General features: G+C 55.8%; 1 protein-coding gene and 1 long non-coding RNA gene across 3 annotated transcripts; both read right to left on the reverse strand.

The window, feature by feature from the left end:
- Nucleotides 1–3,759: 3,759 nt before the first annotated feature.
- On the reverse strand, nt 3,760–7,030 carry CRYBA2 (crystallin beta A2). Its single transcript, XM_045481294.1, has 5 exons — nt 6,924–7,030; nt 6,580–6,744; nt 5,657–5,798; nt 4,369–4,511; nt 3,760–3,962 (listed from the first exon to the last, which is right to left on the reverse strand). The coding sequence occupies exons 2-5, from the start codon at nt 6,738–6,740 to the stop codon at nt 3,815–3,817; spliced, it is 594 nt and encodes a 197-aa protein (XP_045337250.1). The 5' UTR covers nt 6,741–6,744; nt 6,924–7,030; the 3' UTR covers nt 3,760–3,814.
- A 4,610-nt stretch (nt 7,031–11,640) lies between these two features.
- On the reverse strand, nt 11,641–15,512 carry LOC123599484. Of its 2 annotated transcripts, XR_006713163.1 has the most exons (4): nt 14,836–15,512; nt 14,391–14,510; nt 12,693–12,790; nt 11,641–11,915 (listed from the first exon to the last, which is right to left on the reverse strand). It is a non-coding gene; the product is annotated as an uncharacterized LOC123599484 (long non-coding RNA). The 2 variants fall into 2 exon arrangements; XR_006713162.1 differs by having other exon boundaries at nt 14,391–15,512.
- Nucleotides 15,513–15,680: the final 168 nt, after the last annotated feature.

The following is a 15,680-nucleotide window of genomic DNA, read 5'->3' on the forward strand; positions in this document are numbered from 1 at the left end:
GTTCCCTGCCTTTCCAGGTCTCCCAGGCCTTTAGGCCCTCGCGGGGCCGTCTCCCCCCACAACTTCAAGTGGGTTGCCCCTTCTCCCCCTTTCTAAGTCTCTCCTTCCTCATCTCGTCTCTTCTATGCCATCCCCCTTCCTGTTTCCTCTCTCTCTCTTTCCTATGCCTCTCCTTTTCTCATTCATTTGCTTCTAATTTGTGGCATGTGGTAGGCTCCTCTTCCTCCCCAAACTATAGCTCTTCCATCCATCCCCTTCCCCTCACCCCACCCCACTATCCACCCTCACAACTACTCTCATCCTGGTTCTCTCTGAACAACTGGTACCTTGTTCTAGCAGGAGGAAAGGGGTAGAAACAGTGTTGTGTACTGTCTAAGGCCCCCAACCCAGGGCGGGAGGAGTTGTGGAAGCTGAAATCCATTCCAAAGATGCTGGTTGTGTATTAGCAAAGCAGACGTGGTTCTCAAGTGGCCTCGAATCTCTGTGGGGCTTCCCGGCTCAAGAGAGCCTAGCTAAGGAGGGATGCTAGCTGAAGATGAGGCTCTGGGCTAAGAGCCCCGCTGCAGCCATGCAGCACCTGGTGGCTACTGTCCAAACTGACACTGCTTGTGCCCAACAGATGAGGAGACCTGGGGCTTCAGGTTACACTGATTGGAGTGGGCAAGTCTCCTGCAGAATCCATGATCCAGGGGTGCCTGATTGAGGATGGCTGAGAAGCCCAACTTCGGGGGCTCAGCAGGGAGGGCCCCTGCTCATTCCTCACTTGCTGTACCTGCTGGAGTGTTCATCTTTGCTGATGGAGGGTGCAAAAGTCAGAAGGAGCAAAGGAGGAGTGAGGGAGGCAGAGCCCAGGGGGAAATGGGAGATCTCAGGATGCCAGAGGATCCTAAAGGAAGAGAGATGGGGCTTCAGGATGTGGATGAAGAATCTGGGGGGAGCAAAGATAAGAGGTTAGGATCCTCCCTGGGGACCAAACCCAGGGCTTCACAGGAGGGGAGGGCCTAGGGGTGGGGTTGAGGTCCCAATCTCTTTCCTTCATGCCTTCATATTTCTTTCCTAGATAGAAAATGAAGGGCAGGAGGTCAGAGCTGAGAGAGTGGGGAGGCAGTGAGGTTCACCCACATAATGCTCTCAGCAGAAGGCTGAGAAAGAAGGGACAGATGCTCAGAGTTGGGGGTCTATCCAGACATCCCAGCTCCAGACTGGTGAGGGATCAACAGCTCAGGCTCTGTGCCTCCACCTCACTGAAGACTCAGGTGCTAGAGGGGTAGGTGAGCTCTGGAAAGAGTTTGAGAGGTGTCCCCCCCAACCCATCCCTGACCCTGCCCTTGGGTCTTGGCTGCGCCTGAAAGGAGAAGACCTCCTTCATCCCCTTTGGCCTTGGCCGAGTGCAGCCAATGGATGAGTCCCAGGCAGCTTCTCCTGCATCCTCCTCCCAGCTGGCTGGGTGCCAGTCCCACAGGGTTCTGCTGACCATCAACCTGCCTAGAGTGGGAGGAGGTTGGAAAGGTGGAAACACTCAGTTCTAGCCTGGCCTCTGCATCCCATACTCCTTAGTTTCCAGTGTGGGAAGCGGAGTTGGACCCCTAGGTCCAGGAAAACCTAGAAGGTTCATGTTGACAAAGCCTGAAGCAAATATTAGCTCTCTCAACTCCCAGGTGGGGACACTAAGACCTAGAAATCAGGAGTGTCCTATTCAAGTTCACGCTGGCAGTCCCTACAGCCATCTTGCTGACTCCTCCCAGAAGACACAGACCCTCCTAGAAGGAGGGCAGCTTAGCTGATGGTGGATACTAGATCTCCCTTTGTCCACTGCCTACCCTTGCAAAGCAGGAAGTGGAGAGGTAGACTGCTGGGCTCTGAAGCCAGTTGGTCTGAGTTCTGGGTTCAACTCCAATTCCCCCATTTCTTACTTGTATGGCTTTGGGGAAGTTAGTCCCTTCCGCTGTAAGATGGGGATTGTAGTACCTACCATACAGAATTACGAGGCTTACATAACCCGTGCTGAACACTCAGACAGGCTCTATATACATTTAGCTATTGTTACTATTACCATCCCCCAAGGGGACATTTAGGACCAGGAAGGAACCCCAAGCTCTTCTGGGACCCAAAGGGGTTTGGGGTTCTGCTGAGGCTTTTAGCCACAGCTCAGGTCAGCCTCCCCTTAACAGCCTGGATTTGGGGTCAGGAGCCCTGTGTTCAAGTCCTGACTTTGTCACCATTTAAGTGGATGGCCTCATCAAACCTTCCCCCTCTCAGACAGCCCAGCTTCGATGGTGAAATGGATGAAGTATGGAAGGTATTAGGAGAATCAAATGCAACAGGGGCCATGGACTCTAGAACTCATCCGAGTATAAAGCAGAATTCATACCCTACCTAGAATTTTGTCCCATGCTCTCCAGACTTAACCCTAGGATCCATGGATGGTGGGATGGAGGGTAGCGCAAGGGAATGAGGGCCCTATGTTGACTGCCCCAGTGCTTTTCCATAACACCACAAGCATTTTCAGTGGGTTCTCCTTGAATCCTCACAACACTGTGAGATAGACAAGGCAGGGATCAGTAGCCCCAGTTTACAGGTGAGGGAGTAGAGGTTCACGGATGCTACATTATTGGGTCCCAGGTGTTCTGACTTCTGGTCCAGGGCTCTTTCTAAGGGAGCAGATGCCTGACTGCACAGCTGGGCCCTTGGGAATGGCTCAGGTCCAAGTCTGACTGTTCTCTCTACCTTCTCTGGGCTTGGGTGATGATCTGGGCCACTTCTGCCCATTGACCGGTCCACCAGGGGCTTGAAAACACAAGCATCCCTGAATGACAGAGTGAGGGGAGTCCCCAGGGCCTTGAAGGCCCTGCTTATGAGACTAAGGGTATCATTAACTGGGCCAGTGAGGGAACTGGGTAGAAACTGCTTTGGTGCCAAGGGCTCTGCTACCACACTCAGCCCCAACATGGCTATGGTCTTCTGCCACCCCTCCAGAAACCAGGCTTATTGTGGTCAGTGGCTGTGGGGTAGACTTTGCAGCTGACCAACCCTCTGAAGAGAGGGGAGAGAGAGGAAGAATGAAGAGGGTTCTTGGGAACAGCTGAGAGGAGGCGCATAAAAATGCTTTGTAAATGTTGGAGCTCAATATTGCGAAGGGATTGTTATTCAGACAAAGGGTCTGGGGCTCCACTCAGAGAAAGTCTCCCCTTTCAAAGGCCCTGGGAGGCAGTGGAATTTCTCACTCATTTATCCTTTTACAGTGTTGCTTCTCTATCAGACAGAGATTCTATAAAGCTAGGAAAAGGGTGCAGGCTTTACTCAGTTGGATAGGGAGCCAGGCTAGAAGACAAACTCCTGGGGGTTAGAGAAGAATCCAACTGAGCTCCACATAGGGTTAAGTGGGTCCTGCCGTGCATGCTGGTGCCTGGCCCAGGTGGGTGGAATTCACCTATGAGCGCTGTGATAGGACTGTGTGCACCCAAACCAGAGGATGGCAAAGGCACCATATGTATGCTATGGTACACCTGGACCAAGCTGATCGGCCTTTATCAGGGAGAGGTGTGGGACTGGTTGTCTTTAACAGGATGCCCAAGGTTCTTAACAGCCATTTTTTCAGCCCTGTCGGGATCTAGCCACATACATCCTAAGCCAGTTTATGCTTCATAGTCAACAGTCCCAAAGACTGAGGGAAGAGTCAGGTTGGCAGGGAAGTACCTTCAGAAGGATTAGGATGAAGATCACAACGCAAGACACCAAGAAAGAGGCAAGAGGGGCAGGCAGGTTCAGGAACCTTTATTGAGGGTCCTCATGGGAGGTGTCAGGGCTGTGGAGCTTAGTGCTGGACTCTTCGAATGGACTGCAGCAGCCCAGTGTGGGCCTGTGTGCCAAATTCACTGTAGTTTCGGAACTCCCCACTGTGCCGGTCCCGCTCCAATACATACTGGTAGCCTCGATAGCCTGGGTACTGGTAGGCCACCCACCTAGGCCAGTGAGATCACAGGGGTGGTGAGCAGGCTCTGCCCCCACCCCCACCAATGTCCCCCATTAGCAGCCCTCCTTTCGCAGCCCCAGCCCCTAGCTCCAATGCCATTTGCTTCAATTTTCTCTGCAATGATCTCTCTCCCCTATTCCCACTCTCCATTGCCTCTTCATCCATCTTTTTAAAAATCCCTTGCTCTATCCCCACATTGGCTCTCTGACTCTTATTCTCCTATTCTCTGCCCGCCCCCCCAGTCTGTCTCCATCATCTCACTTCTCCGGGTCCCCCAGTACTCAGCATCTCTTTACTATGTCTCTTAGCACCCCATCACCTTTCCCAACCCCCCTCCCTGGTCTCCATTGCCTCCCTTCTCTTCCCATCTTCCCTGTTCCAGTCCTGGGACTCACGCTCCAGAGCTGACTTTGAGAGAACCCACATCCTTGCTGGCCCAGCCCATGGAGGGCAGGGATGGGTAGTCATCACTGAGTTCAAACTTGCAGCCCTGGAAGTTATCTCCCTCAAACAGGGTCACACGGCTGTCACTGTGATTCTGAAGCACAGGAAGGTGGGAGTGGTCAGGTTAGGTCCTCCAAAGAGGTATTAATGGGTACATTCTCAGCCCTACTCTCCCCACCTTGCCACCCAACACAAGCTCTGCAGACACTTTGGCTCCACAAGCATTCCCAAAGATCACTCCATCAGGTTCATAGCAAGCTAGGAAGCTGGGAGGCTCAGGAGTCCCTCGCCTAGTCCCTTCTATGGCTTTGGGTTGAGATGGTGAGACTGAGGGTTTCCCAGAAACCCTTCCAGGTCAGGACTAGAGAGCATCTTGTAATCTGGACCTCTTTGCAGAAGGAAAATCAGGGATCCTGAGAGAAATTTGGCCCACGAACCAAGGCAGTTTTCCTAAGGGCTTCATTGACTACTCAATCCCCTGTGCAGCACCTTGGGAACAACCTCTCATAGGGTAAGGCCCAACTGAGGGGTGCCAGATGGCAGAATCATAACAGACAGGCCAGGCATCAGTGTTGGCTGAGTCTGGGCTTCCATAGTCCTAGGGCCTTCCCCTCCTGGAATATAGAAGCTAGGCTGAGTCAGCATTTGCTCTTTACCCTCTACCTTTCAGCCCCAGGCCTCAACAGTAGGGTACCTAAGTCAGCACAAGTGATAAGTGAGATCCTCCTGTCCAGTGATTCATTTGACTCATTGCCAACACTTCCCGCACATACATACACACAGAGATTGATCTCTTCTCAACAATGATCCCTGAATTGAGTTCTAGTCTCATCATGTTAACCCTTGTGTCCGAGGGCAAGTCACTTTGCCCTTCTGAGCCCCATTTCCATACCTGTATATGAGGTTAACAGCAGCCGTCCCAACCTTACAGGACTGTGTGATGGCAGAAGCACTCTTTAACAGGTGTGGACGACATGATGTGAGGAACATGGGTGCTCAAGACAGGCATGGGCTTGGTGCTGTCCGTGGTGCTGATTTTTGGGCACCTGACTGAGGTCCACTGTCCCAACTTTCAGGGACTCTTCTGGTTCTGGAAGTAATGCCACTACCACTCATCTAGGAACTGTGTTTACACATTCCCATACACTGGATGGACAGCCTTTATGAGGTGCCATCGTGGGGTCAGGGTCTGGAGTGAGGAGGTAGGAAGCAGAAGGGGGAGGGAAAGGCTGTGCTTACTGCGCAGAGCACTGGCCGGAAGGAGAGCAGCTGGTCGCTGTGGTGGCCGCCACTGCCACTCCAGGCACTCCAGCGAGGATAGTCACCCTTCTCCAGAATGAACTGCTGTCCCTGGAAGTCAGGGTACTCAAAGGCCACCCAACTGGGGAAAGACAAAGAAAGCTGGGAGGCATCTGCCCCAGGCTCACTCCTTCCTCTGTCCCCACCTTGATTACTGTGATCGAAAAGACTGAGAACCCCATCTTTTTTCTCCAACCTCAGGTCCTTACCCTGACATACACAGCACATGGCAATATGGCCCCTCTAGAAAAACTAAAGACCGTATATAGCTGCTATCTGGGGTTTCAGGGATCCAGGCTTCCAGCTTAGCCTCCCCAGGATGAAAGGAATTTTCCAGGTTCTGAAGATCACCTACCAACGGTTCCTACCTTGAGGATTTAGGTGCCTGCAAAGGTAGGTGTAGGAACCCCCCAACCTGCGGTGGCAATCTGTGATAACAACAACCTGCAATAATCAGAGGCCTCAGCTCTCCCAAGCGCCCCAGGCTCTCAGAGACCAGGATGGAGCGAGAGGAAGAGATTTAGCTTCTTTTGTTACACCAAGTTCAGAACTATCTAGCTGCACAGAGAAAAACTCTGGGGAGGAAATAACTACACTGCGAACCCCTTCAGGGTTCAGGCCCATCTCACGGGGCTCCCACAAAGGGTTGCCTCTCGCCTTTATCCTTTTAGTTCACATGATTTGTCTTGTGGCACGTGGGGGAGTTCTGGGAGGCCACGGGGTTTCCCATGTTGGTCAGTCTCAGGCAGGGCTAACAGTCTGGGGAACGGAGGGCTGAGAGCTGAGGTCCCAGGCTCGGAGCTTAGACCAGGGGAGCACGGCGGCCCCCAACCCAGCCCGGCCGCGCCTGTACCATCACTCACGCGCCATTTTCCACCTTGACGGAGCGCACCCTGCGCAGGCCTCCGCGCTCTGCGATGTTTGCGCAGTCGCTCAGCAGCCTGCAGCGGCGACCCTGGAAGTCCTCCTCGTCCCAGAGCGTGAGGCTGGCGGGCGGCGGGCCCGGCGCGGGGGCGCTGCTCATGCCGCTGGGGAGAGAAGGGTGGGACCAAAGGCTCAGCGTCCCTCAGCCCCCATCCGGGGCCCAGGCTCGCCCAACCCGGGTTGGAGGTGAAGAACGCGGGGCTGGACCAGGGCCGCTAGAGGCTCTCCCTCACCTCGCCCTCCCCCGCCCCGGAGAAACCCTGCCCCAGCACGGAGTATTCACCGGGTGGGTGAGCGCGGTACTGACGGAAAAATGGAGAGGCTGCGCGCGGGCCGGGCGTGCGGGGCTTTATACCCGGCCTCGTCTCCCCTCCCCGCATTCCCTCCCGCTGGGGTGGGGGGAGCTGAGTCAGCGGGCAGGCTGCGGTCAGTTCTGGTGTCCTCTGGGGAGCCGAGGCCTTTCCCAAAGCCACCAATCTGGCCCCAGCCCTCCGGGATTACAATAGAAAGTGCTGAGGCACACGTCCCGCGCCCGCCACAGCTGAGGCTGACTCCGCTTTTTCTTTATTGGGGGCCTGAGCCAGGCAAGGCGCACCCGAGCTCTGGGCAGAACGCGCCCTCCCTGGCCCGGACACTTAGGGATGGAGATACCAGGTCACCCTGGGGCCGCCCGGCTAAGACTGCCAATTCTTGACTGGAGGGCGCAGGGAGTTCTTCCCAACGTCTAAACTCCGCCTCTTCCTCAGGCCTAGGTCAAGGCCTCTCTTTGGGGCCACACTGGGCAGGGAGGGTAGACACGACTTTCCGCAAGAGACTTCCCTCACGCGCCTCAGTCCTCTTTTCCCCGGAGGATCGGCCCGTTGTGGCTCCTTTCCACCCAAGCTTGAGTTCCCAGAACCGGCTCTGCGGTCCCGGAGTTTTCACCCGCAGGACTCGCCGCGAGGCGGCGCTGAACTCAGGGAGAGTGAACCGCCCAAGGGAGGACGCGGATTTACGAAGCGCTTAGAAATAATAGTAGCTAGGGAAGTGGCTCGCTGTGGTAGGTAGAAAGAATATTTCAACCTTAGCACGACTCTCCCAATCGCCACACCCAGCTCCAGGGTCTGAGAGCTCTGGTTGGGAGTGAAGGGCCAAGGCTCTTACCCTCATTCCCAGCGCCCTGTGTGTCGGGGAGAACTGTGGGAGGGAGAGAAGGAGGAGGAAAGGCTTGGCGACCTAAGGGAGGCTCCAGGGAGGACATTTCCTCACAATTGACAGCGGAATGTCCCAACCATCGTAGCTCTCAATGAGGCACAAAGACTTCTGGCAAAATTGTGATTTTTCCTTAATGGAGGGGCTATTCCAGCAGAAGTGGAGGGGAGAGTGAGAAGGGAACTAATAATATTTTGTTGCTCCTATGAGCCAAGTGCTTTCTTTATAGACTCAACAACAGTTGAGAATGGTAGGCTTGGATATACAGATGTGGGAACTGAGGGTCAAGGGTGTGCCGACCTTTGGCCAGATTCACAAAACCGGTGTCGAAGCAAGATTAGAATTTAAACCTTTTGACTCCAAAGCCAGTCCTCTTGCCACTCAGTCTCCTGTGACTAAAAGGACTCATAGGCCAGATGCAGCCACCTCCAGCTCCTGGCAGGCTAGCCATGCTGACCGTCCATCTTTTCCCCCAACTGCCAAAAGCTCATTTCCACCTCAGGGCCTTTCCATTTGCTGTTCCTGTTGCCTGGAGTGTCTTAGTCAAAGACTTTGGCATACTTGCTTCTTTATTACCTCCTGAGTGATGCTGTTCCTGGCATTTACTATTCATCATACCACCCTGTTTTCTTTTCTTCTTCTGTTTTTTAAAATGTTTTATTTAATTTTCAGAGAGAGACAGAGCAGGAATGGGAGAGGGGCAGAGAGAAAGGGAGATACAGAATCTGAAGCAGGCTTCAGGCTCTGAGCTGTCAGCACAGAGCCTGATGCGGGGCTCAAACCCACAAACCCGTGAGATCATGACCTGAGCTGACGTCTGAAGCCCTAGGCTTAACCGACTGAGTAACCCAGGCACCCCTCACCCTATTTTCTTTACAGTGTTTGCCACTCTAAAGCTGTCTTCGTCTTTTGTTTATGTGTGTTTATGGCTGTACCGAGTGTCTCCCTTGCTAGAGTGTAAGCTCTGTTTAAGGAGGCAGGGGCTGTGTCAGTCCTGTTGTTATCCTCAAACCCAGCATGGTGCTGGACACATAGTAGGTGCTCAATAAAACATGAGTGAGTGAGGCAACAAAGTGGTCAGGCTGGGCCATATGTCTGGGGGGAGGGGAAGAGGAGTAGAGGAAATTACCCAGCGAGAGAGCTAGGGTAATGGTTTGCCCACTCTACCAACCCCCCCCCCACGCACACACAAATTCTGGAGTGCTGACAACAAGTGATGGGAGCCACTGGAGCCTCCCTTGGGTCTCTCTTTTCATTGGTAAGGAATAGCTATTGAGGATCATAAGGTGTGTGAAGGTGAATGCCAAGAATAAAGTGCCCGAAAACTGAGAAGTAAAGCACAGTTGGTAATATTTGAGTCACAGCACGGACGACCATATGGGGTTGACTGGAGACGGGGTCAGAACCATGCCAATTCCCTGATTCCCTACCCTTGGTGGGCGGTGGTTGGAGAAACACAAATAGGGTATACTTTCCCCAAATCCATAAAGAAGTACAAACTATCGAGGGAGGCAAGAGCCAGTCCTGGATTCTTCGTGTCCTGGCCCTTGGACTTTGCCTGGACATGGTGGGAGGTGAGAACCTGAATCTCTCCTCTCTCTTTCCCTCCCTCTTCCTCCATCTCTATCAGAAATTCTGGATTCGGCCACCAGGAGGCGCGGGCGGGACGCGCCGGAGGAAGCGGGCGAAGAGGGGTGAGGTGGATGAGGGAGTTGGTCGGGGGCTGAGGTCGGAGGGGCGGTGCGCGCGGGTGGCGAGTGCGTCAGGCTGTGCGTCTGCGCTGTTCCGTGACGCTGGCGCTGGGTGTCAGCTTCGAAGGTGCGCTGGTGTCTCTTAGATGGGCAGTGTTTTGCGGGAGCTGGGGCGTGGGTCCTGGGCGCGGCCCTGAGATTGGGGCTCCACCTAGGTGGGCAGTTTCCAGTTTCTCAGCTGGCCAGACAACCACATTCTACAGGAGGGGCGCGCGCGCGCGGGGTGTGTGTTCACAGGCCAGGGAAGTAGTGGGGAGGAATAACAGCTGAGATCCAAATTAGAATTAGGAATCAGGCTGGGATTTGGGGGGTGGAGACCCTTTGGGTGAAAAAGGACACCGCCCCTTTTCTAGTCCTAAATTCGGCTTTTGGCTCTGCTCTAAGAAGCTGTGAGGCACTAGCCAGCCTCTACCCTCCTGCATACCTCAGTTTCCTCATCAGGAAAATGGTGTGTAGGGCCCATTCATTGCTCCCCCTAGTTGTCGATGTCTGTGCCTGGCTCTCTCAGAAATGGGCACACCCACGAAGACCACCGATAGGCAGTTGCCTAGTCGTCTCTCAGGGTCCCCACATCCCCCAGACCCCTCCCTGGCTCTGGGCCTCAAAGTCATGGAGAAAGGGAAGAATGACCCACTGAGGGGAAGGGGCTGTCAGGTGACCCTGCCTGGTGTGCTGGAATGGGACTCTGGGATCCCTGTCCCTTTTCTGTGCTATGGACCCCTGTCCCAGCCTCCTTTCTCTGGTCCAGCTCCAGCCCCCCCAGCTTCCCCCCACCCCATCCCAATCCCCTCCTAGCCCCCTCTCAACCCCCAGCAGCTGGTCCTGTTTGTTTTCCCAGCTCAGTTGCGCTCAGAGCTTCCTGAAGGATGGATGCACAGGTGGCTTTGTTTGCCAGCTCAGCACCCTCACCCCTACCTCCTCTGCATCCACAGCCTCAGCCTTTGGGCATGGAGGGGGAAGTTAGACAAAAAGAAAATGGTGTCCCCAGATCTACACTGCCAGGAGACCTCAAGATCTCATAGGGATCTCATCACCCTCAAAGAACTCCTACCCGCACCCTATCCAGCCCTGCCTCTCTTATGAGGACTTTCAGTCCCATAGGGAAATCTTCAGTCACCTTCCTCACGATTCTTCAAAATCTCACAAGGCACCTGAAGATCCCAAAGAGAAACCAGCAGACTCAGTCCTGTGTTCTAAGGACCTGTGAGGCCCTCAGACCCCAGTCAGATACCCATCCCATAGGGGACGTGCACTCAGATCTGACAAAGAAACACTTAACCTGATCCTGGGCTCCCACCCAGGTCTCTATTCTCTCCATGTAAAGGCCCTGAGAATCCCCAGGGACATCTCCCTCACCCATCCCTGAACAGCCTGACTTCTCCATATGGCCGGGCAGCTTAGAGCAAGCACCCAGTGGCCAATGTCCTCTCCTCAAGTTGGCCTGCTCCCACCTCATTTCACTGGGAAATCAGTCAGGGCTTTGGTGACTGAAGATGCAAATTCTGTGACTGGGGCCCTCCCTCCCCTGGTCCCACCACCAGCCTCTTCTTTGCAGCCCCACTCCCCCACCCTCTGCCTCGCCTCCCCCCCCCCCCACTCCCCCTTCTAGAGCCTGGAACTGGCAGAAGGGCACTTTCCCTGGGGCTGTGAGATCTGGTCTCCTGGGAGACAGAGATAACTGAGTGAGAGATCAGTTCAACTCAGGCAGGGTCCAACAGCTGGCCCCAAAAGAGTGTGTGTGGGGGGGATCCTGTCGGGGCGGGGGCCCCACCCACATACCCATTGTCTTACCCTGCTAGAAACAGAGCCCCTCTTCTCTGCCCCTCAGTAGGGTGAAGAGCTGGCTACCATCCGGGGAATTGGGAGGCCCCTCCCACTACCACCCACTCACCAGACGCAAAGCGATGGGGCTCACACAGGGCAGCAGGGAGAGGGCACGCACATACATGCATTCACACAGTTGCAGGCGCACGCAGACAGATCCGGCAGGCATCACGTGCGAACACTCTCCTAGGATTCAGTAGACCCCCCAAATCACACTCATTTATGGGCACACACTTGTTCACTCGCTTATTCCTCAAACGTTTAATACAATGTGCTGTGTGCCACTCTGTGCTGGATGTTGGAGTCACACACAAGTACGCCCTTCGCTTACACATGCACGTATCCCATTCCACGGCCACGGAGAGGAGGAGAGAAGGTGTCTCAGTCACCCGCCCCTGATCATACAGACACTGAAGGGTTAAGAGTGCTCTGGAGTCTTGCGCTAAAGCCTGGGTTCAAATCCAAGCTCCCCTGCGTATAAGCTGCACTCTACTTCTCAGTTTTTCCCTCTGTAAAATGGGGACAATAGTCTTAAAAAATGTGGTGAAGATTTAGGTGCATGTAAAGCACAGAACTGGCGTGCCATATGCACCCAATAAATGTTAGTCTCTGTCATTGTGGTTGTGGTTATAAGTGGCTTTGCGGCATGGTTTCCCCCGCCCCCCACACCCGCAGGCTGGGCTGGGCTGGAGGGAGGTGTCAGGGCAGCAGGCAGAGCTCTGGGATCTGCATCCCCTTTTCCACACTGGCCTTGTGGAAGCCAGCCTAGTACTCAGGAGGGAGAGCCTTCCTGCTTCACCTCATTCAAGCTGCTCTGCCTTTGATCTCAGTTTAGGAGATCATGAGTGGGGAGGGTCCGAGGGGGTGTATCTTAATGTCCTTTGTTCTTGTTCAGGCCTCTGCTCTTCTGGAAAGAACACTTGAGAGTGGAACTGGGGACCTGACTTCCGGTCTGAGGCTTTTCTAGGTGCCCTTGGGCAGGTCATTCCCTCTCTTGAGGCCCCAGTTTTGTACTAACTGCTGACCCTGGAAGGGCCCTCCCAACCCTGACTGCTGTGATCCTGTGATGCCTCAGGAAGGCTCTCTCCCCGCCCCACCCGGCCTCTGCACACCACCCCCCACACCTAGCCAAAGTGAGGGGGCGAGTTGCCAAGGTCGCCATGGGGACTAATCTCTAAGAAGGTCAGTGAGGCTCTGGTTCTGCCTTGGCCGGATGAGGATTAGCACCTGGGTATGAGCCCCCCCCCCCCACTGGTGCCTCCACTCCCAGGTCCCCTGACTCTCACATAGACCCTGGGTACCCTCTACGTCCAGAGGTTCCAAGGCTGAGTCACAACCAGCAGGTGGGCAGGGGGTCAGTCAGCTGCCACAGCTGTTTCTCCAGCTGTGGCCAAGACAGAAAAGGGCAGAGACGGAGTCAGACCCAAGCCCCTTGCTGCTCAGTGCCCAGTAGGGCCAGAGCCTTGCCCCTCTTCATCTTTTGCTCTTTAATAGCGAAAGATGGGTTTCTCAAGAGAGGGGTATCAGCCCCACCCCCAGCCCTGGCTATAGAAGCCACTTGTCTCTCCTCTCTTGGGGGTAATTTCCCGCAATGTGGGGTTGGAAGCTGTTTTCACATGGTGGACCCCTACCTCCACAGACACTGTGCCTTCCACCTCTCGATACCCTGACCTTTGACCTGGCACCTTGGAATCTCTCCATGTCTCTGAATTGTGCATCTCTTGTTATGTCACGCTGCCTCTGTGTCTCTGCCTCCGTCCATTTTCTCTGGTTTCTCTCCGGTTGTCTCTGCCCTCTCTCTAGCTCTGGCTTTCACAGGGGGATGATGGGAGGGCTGCAGCTCCCCCCCTCCCCGTCCTGAAATCTTCCCTGTGTCTCCCATCCCTTTGGGCTGCACCCTCTGTCTATCCTTCTGTCCTGCTTGTGTTTTCTGCTCTCCTCCTCCCTTCCACATTTCTCCTCCATGCTTTTCCCATCCCACCGCCACCCGCACTCCCACTGCTCAGTCCCTCTTTTCGCTTCCTCCACTACCTGTCCCCTCCTCCGCCTGGGGTGCTGACAGGGATGACAGGAAGCAGGCTCTGGCTAGGAACAGGAAGGGGGAGGGGTAAGGGGGCCCCTCGAACGCCAGCTGCTGAGCACCCCCCCTCCCAAGCCCCGCACCTGCAGGCCAGCCTGGCGCCTGGAGTCTCCGCCCCTGGCCAGGCAGGGAGGAGGGACCTGGACGAGAGGCCCGTTCCCTGGCCCTGGTCTGGAAATGCGGGTCTTGGGGACTGGGAGTGGAGTTCTGGGGGAAATTAGGCCCTGGGGGGGGGGGCGGGGAAAGGCAGTGGCTCTCAGTCACAACGGCCTCTGGTGGCCTGCCCGCTGCTGGCCTCATTCTTCCCACCCCCCCCCCCCGCCTTAACTGTGGGGGCAGTCATTTCAGGGGGAGAGCTCTTCATTGTGCAGCCCCAAGATTTGGAATCCCAGCCAAAGGTGGGGAGTTTTCACCCCCTTCCACGATTAGGGAGGGGAAGAGGAAGCCCTCAACGACACTGGGAAGATGTGCCAGTGCCCGGTCAGGCCCCTAACAGGCAAATCATTCAGTGCCAGGCAAGGAGCAGAGGGCTGGGCCCAGGACAGAAGCCTGGTCGGGGGGCCAGGATGGGGACTGCACATATCCCAGCATGGGGACCCATGGATGCCCCCTCCCTGGGGCTGCTGCAGTCCACCCCCTCCCAGAACTGCCTGGAATCTGTCAGAGCCATCTCATCCCCTCCCCCTCCCTTTCTCTGTGCAGAGGACTCAGCAGATCCCGAAGGCCCTGCGGGTAGTTGGGTGGGGGTGACGGGGGGGGGTGGGAACAAGTGGAGGAGACAAGCCAGCACCTCCAGAAGCATCCAAAATGGAGCTGGAAGGGACCAGTGACTCCTCACTCTCCTCTTTCACTGGGGGCTACCTCTGTCTGGGAGTACAGTTCCTACCCCATGATGCTTCCTCACCCTAAGGGGAAACTGTAGCTCCTTACTGCTGTCCAAGGAGGCTTCCCTCCACCTACGACCCTCTCTCTGGGGCTAGACCAGCATCACCATCAATTTTGAGAGAGGAGGAATGACGGACACCTGGAGTGAAAGGACAGAGACTCAGCTAAGGGCTCACACTGACCTCAGGCTGTGTGTGGAACCCTCAGTTCTAGACTCTCCGGGGCAGGAGGCCAGGGGTCTAAGGCAATCTCCACCCCCCTCCCTCATGTCAGATCTTAACACTTTGACTCCCTGCAGAAGAGGGACCGGCTGTCTCAGGTTTGGTTGTGGCTAATGACCCGTGGACTCCCACCTAAAATGAGGGCCACTGAGACCCACCCTCACCCCCAGCTGCATATAACAGGAAGCCTTGGGATTATGAAGTTTAAGAAAGGTGGTTGGCTGTGGTGCCTGGGGACCCCACCTGGCAAGGGCTACCAGGCCCCATTTGTCCTTTTCCATCTGTCTGTCTGTCTGTCTCAGACATGGGAAGACTGAAAGAAGGGCCAGGGAGATGGCAGGGAGCGAACCCTCAGGATGTCAGCACCAAACAGATGTGAAGGAGCAGACTTGATCTTCATCTGGTTCTAGCTCCCCCACCCTGATTTTCCACACCTCCTCACAGCTAACACTCCAATCCCCCGAAGGCCTCCAACTTCCCAGGTAAGTGGCTCAGCATTATTGCTAGAAGCCCCGAAACCAGGATCTGGGGACTGGTGAGGCCCCTGCCCAAGGCCAGACCAACCCCTCTGAACATACAGGAAAACCGAGGAAAGGCTGGGAAATGACTTGCCCAAGGCCAGAGAGGTCGCTGGGACAGAGAGGGACTAGAAGCTGGGTTTCCACCTGCAGAAGGGCTCCTGTTTCGGCCACAGCCCCCTATGCCACCCGGTGGAGCCTGCTCAGCCGGCCCATATTACCCGGAATCGAGCCGGGCAGCCCCGGAGTTGCGGGCAGGATAAGGCAGGGCGGGCGGGGCCGGATGGGAGCCGGATCTTCCCCGGGAGCGGCTCGCAGCCTCTCCGACCCGTATGGCGGCGGCGGCGGCGACGGCAGGTGCCTGCGTGGCGGTCGGGCCCGGCCCCGGGGCAGGTGCTGAGAGGCCACCCCTGCCTCACGCGAGCCGAACGAACAAAACGCTCAGGTCCGGTTTGTGCGAGGGGCTCGTCGCGGGGCGGGAGCGGAAGGCCCGGGGCCTGGCTGTGGCCCTTGGTGATCTCCTGTCCTGGTCTTCCGCGAGCACAGTGCCACACAGCGCTCCGCTAGCCG

Source organism: Leopardus geoffroyi, chromosome C1 (genome assembly GCF_018350155.1).
Source record: "Leopardus geoffroyi isolate Oge1 chromosome C1, O.geoffroyi_Oge1_pat1.0, whole genome shotgun sequence".
Classification (NCBI taxonomy): domain Eukaryota; kingdom Metazoa; phylum Chordata; class Mammalia; order Carnivora; family Felidae; genus Leopardus; species Leopardus geoffroyi.

Coding starts and splice junctions, on each gene's coding strand:
- CRYBA2 (XM_045481294.1), bottom strand. CDS start 6,740: ATGAGCAGCGCCCCCGCGCCGGGCCCGCCGCCCGCCAGCCTCACGCTC. Junction 4,512..5,656: donor TCCGGCCAGTGCTCTGCGCA/GTAAGCACAGCC, acceptor CCTGTGCTTCAG/AATCACAGTGACAGCCGTGT. Junction 3,963..4,368: donor CTCAAAGTCAGCTCTGGAGC/GTGAGTCCCAGG, acceptor TCACTGGCCTAG/GTGGGTGGCCTACCAGTACC.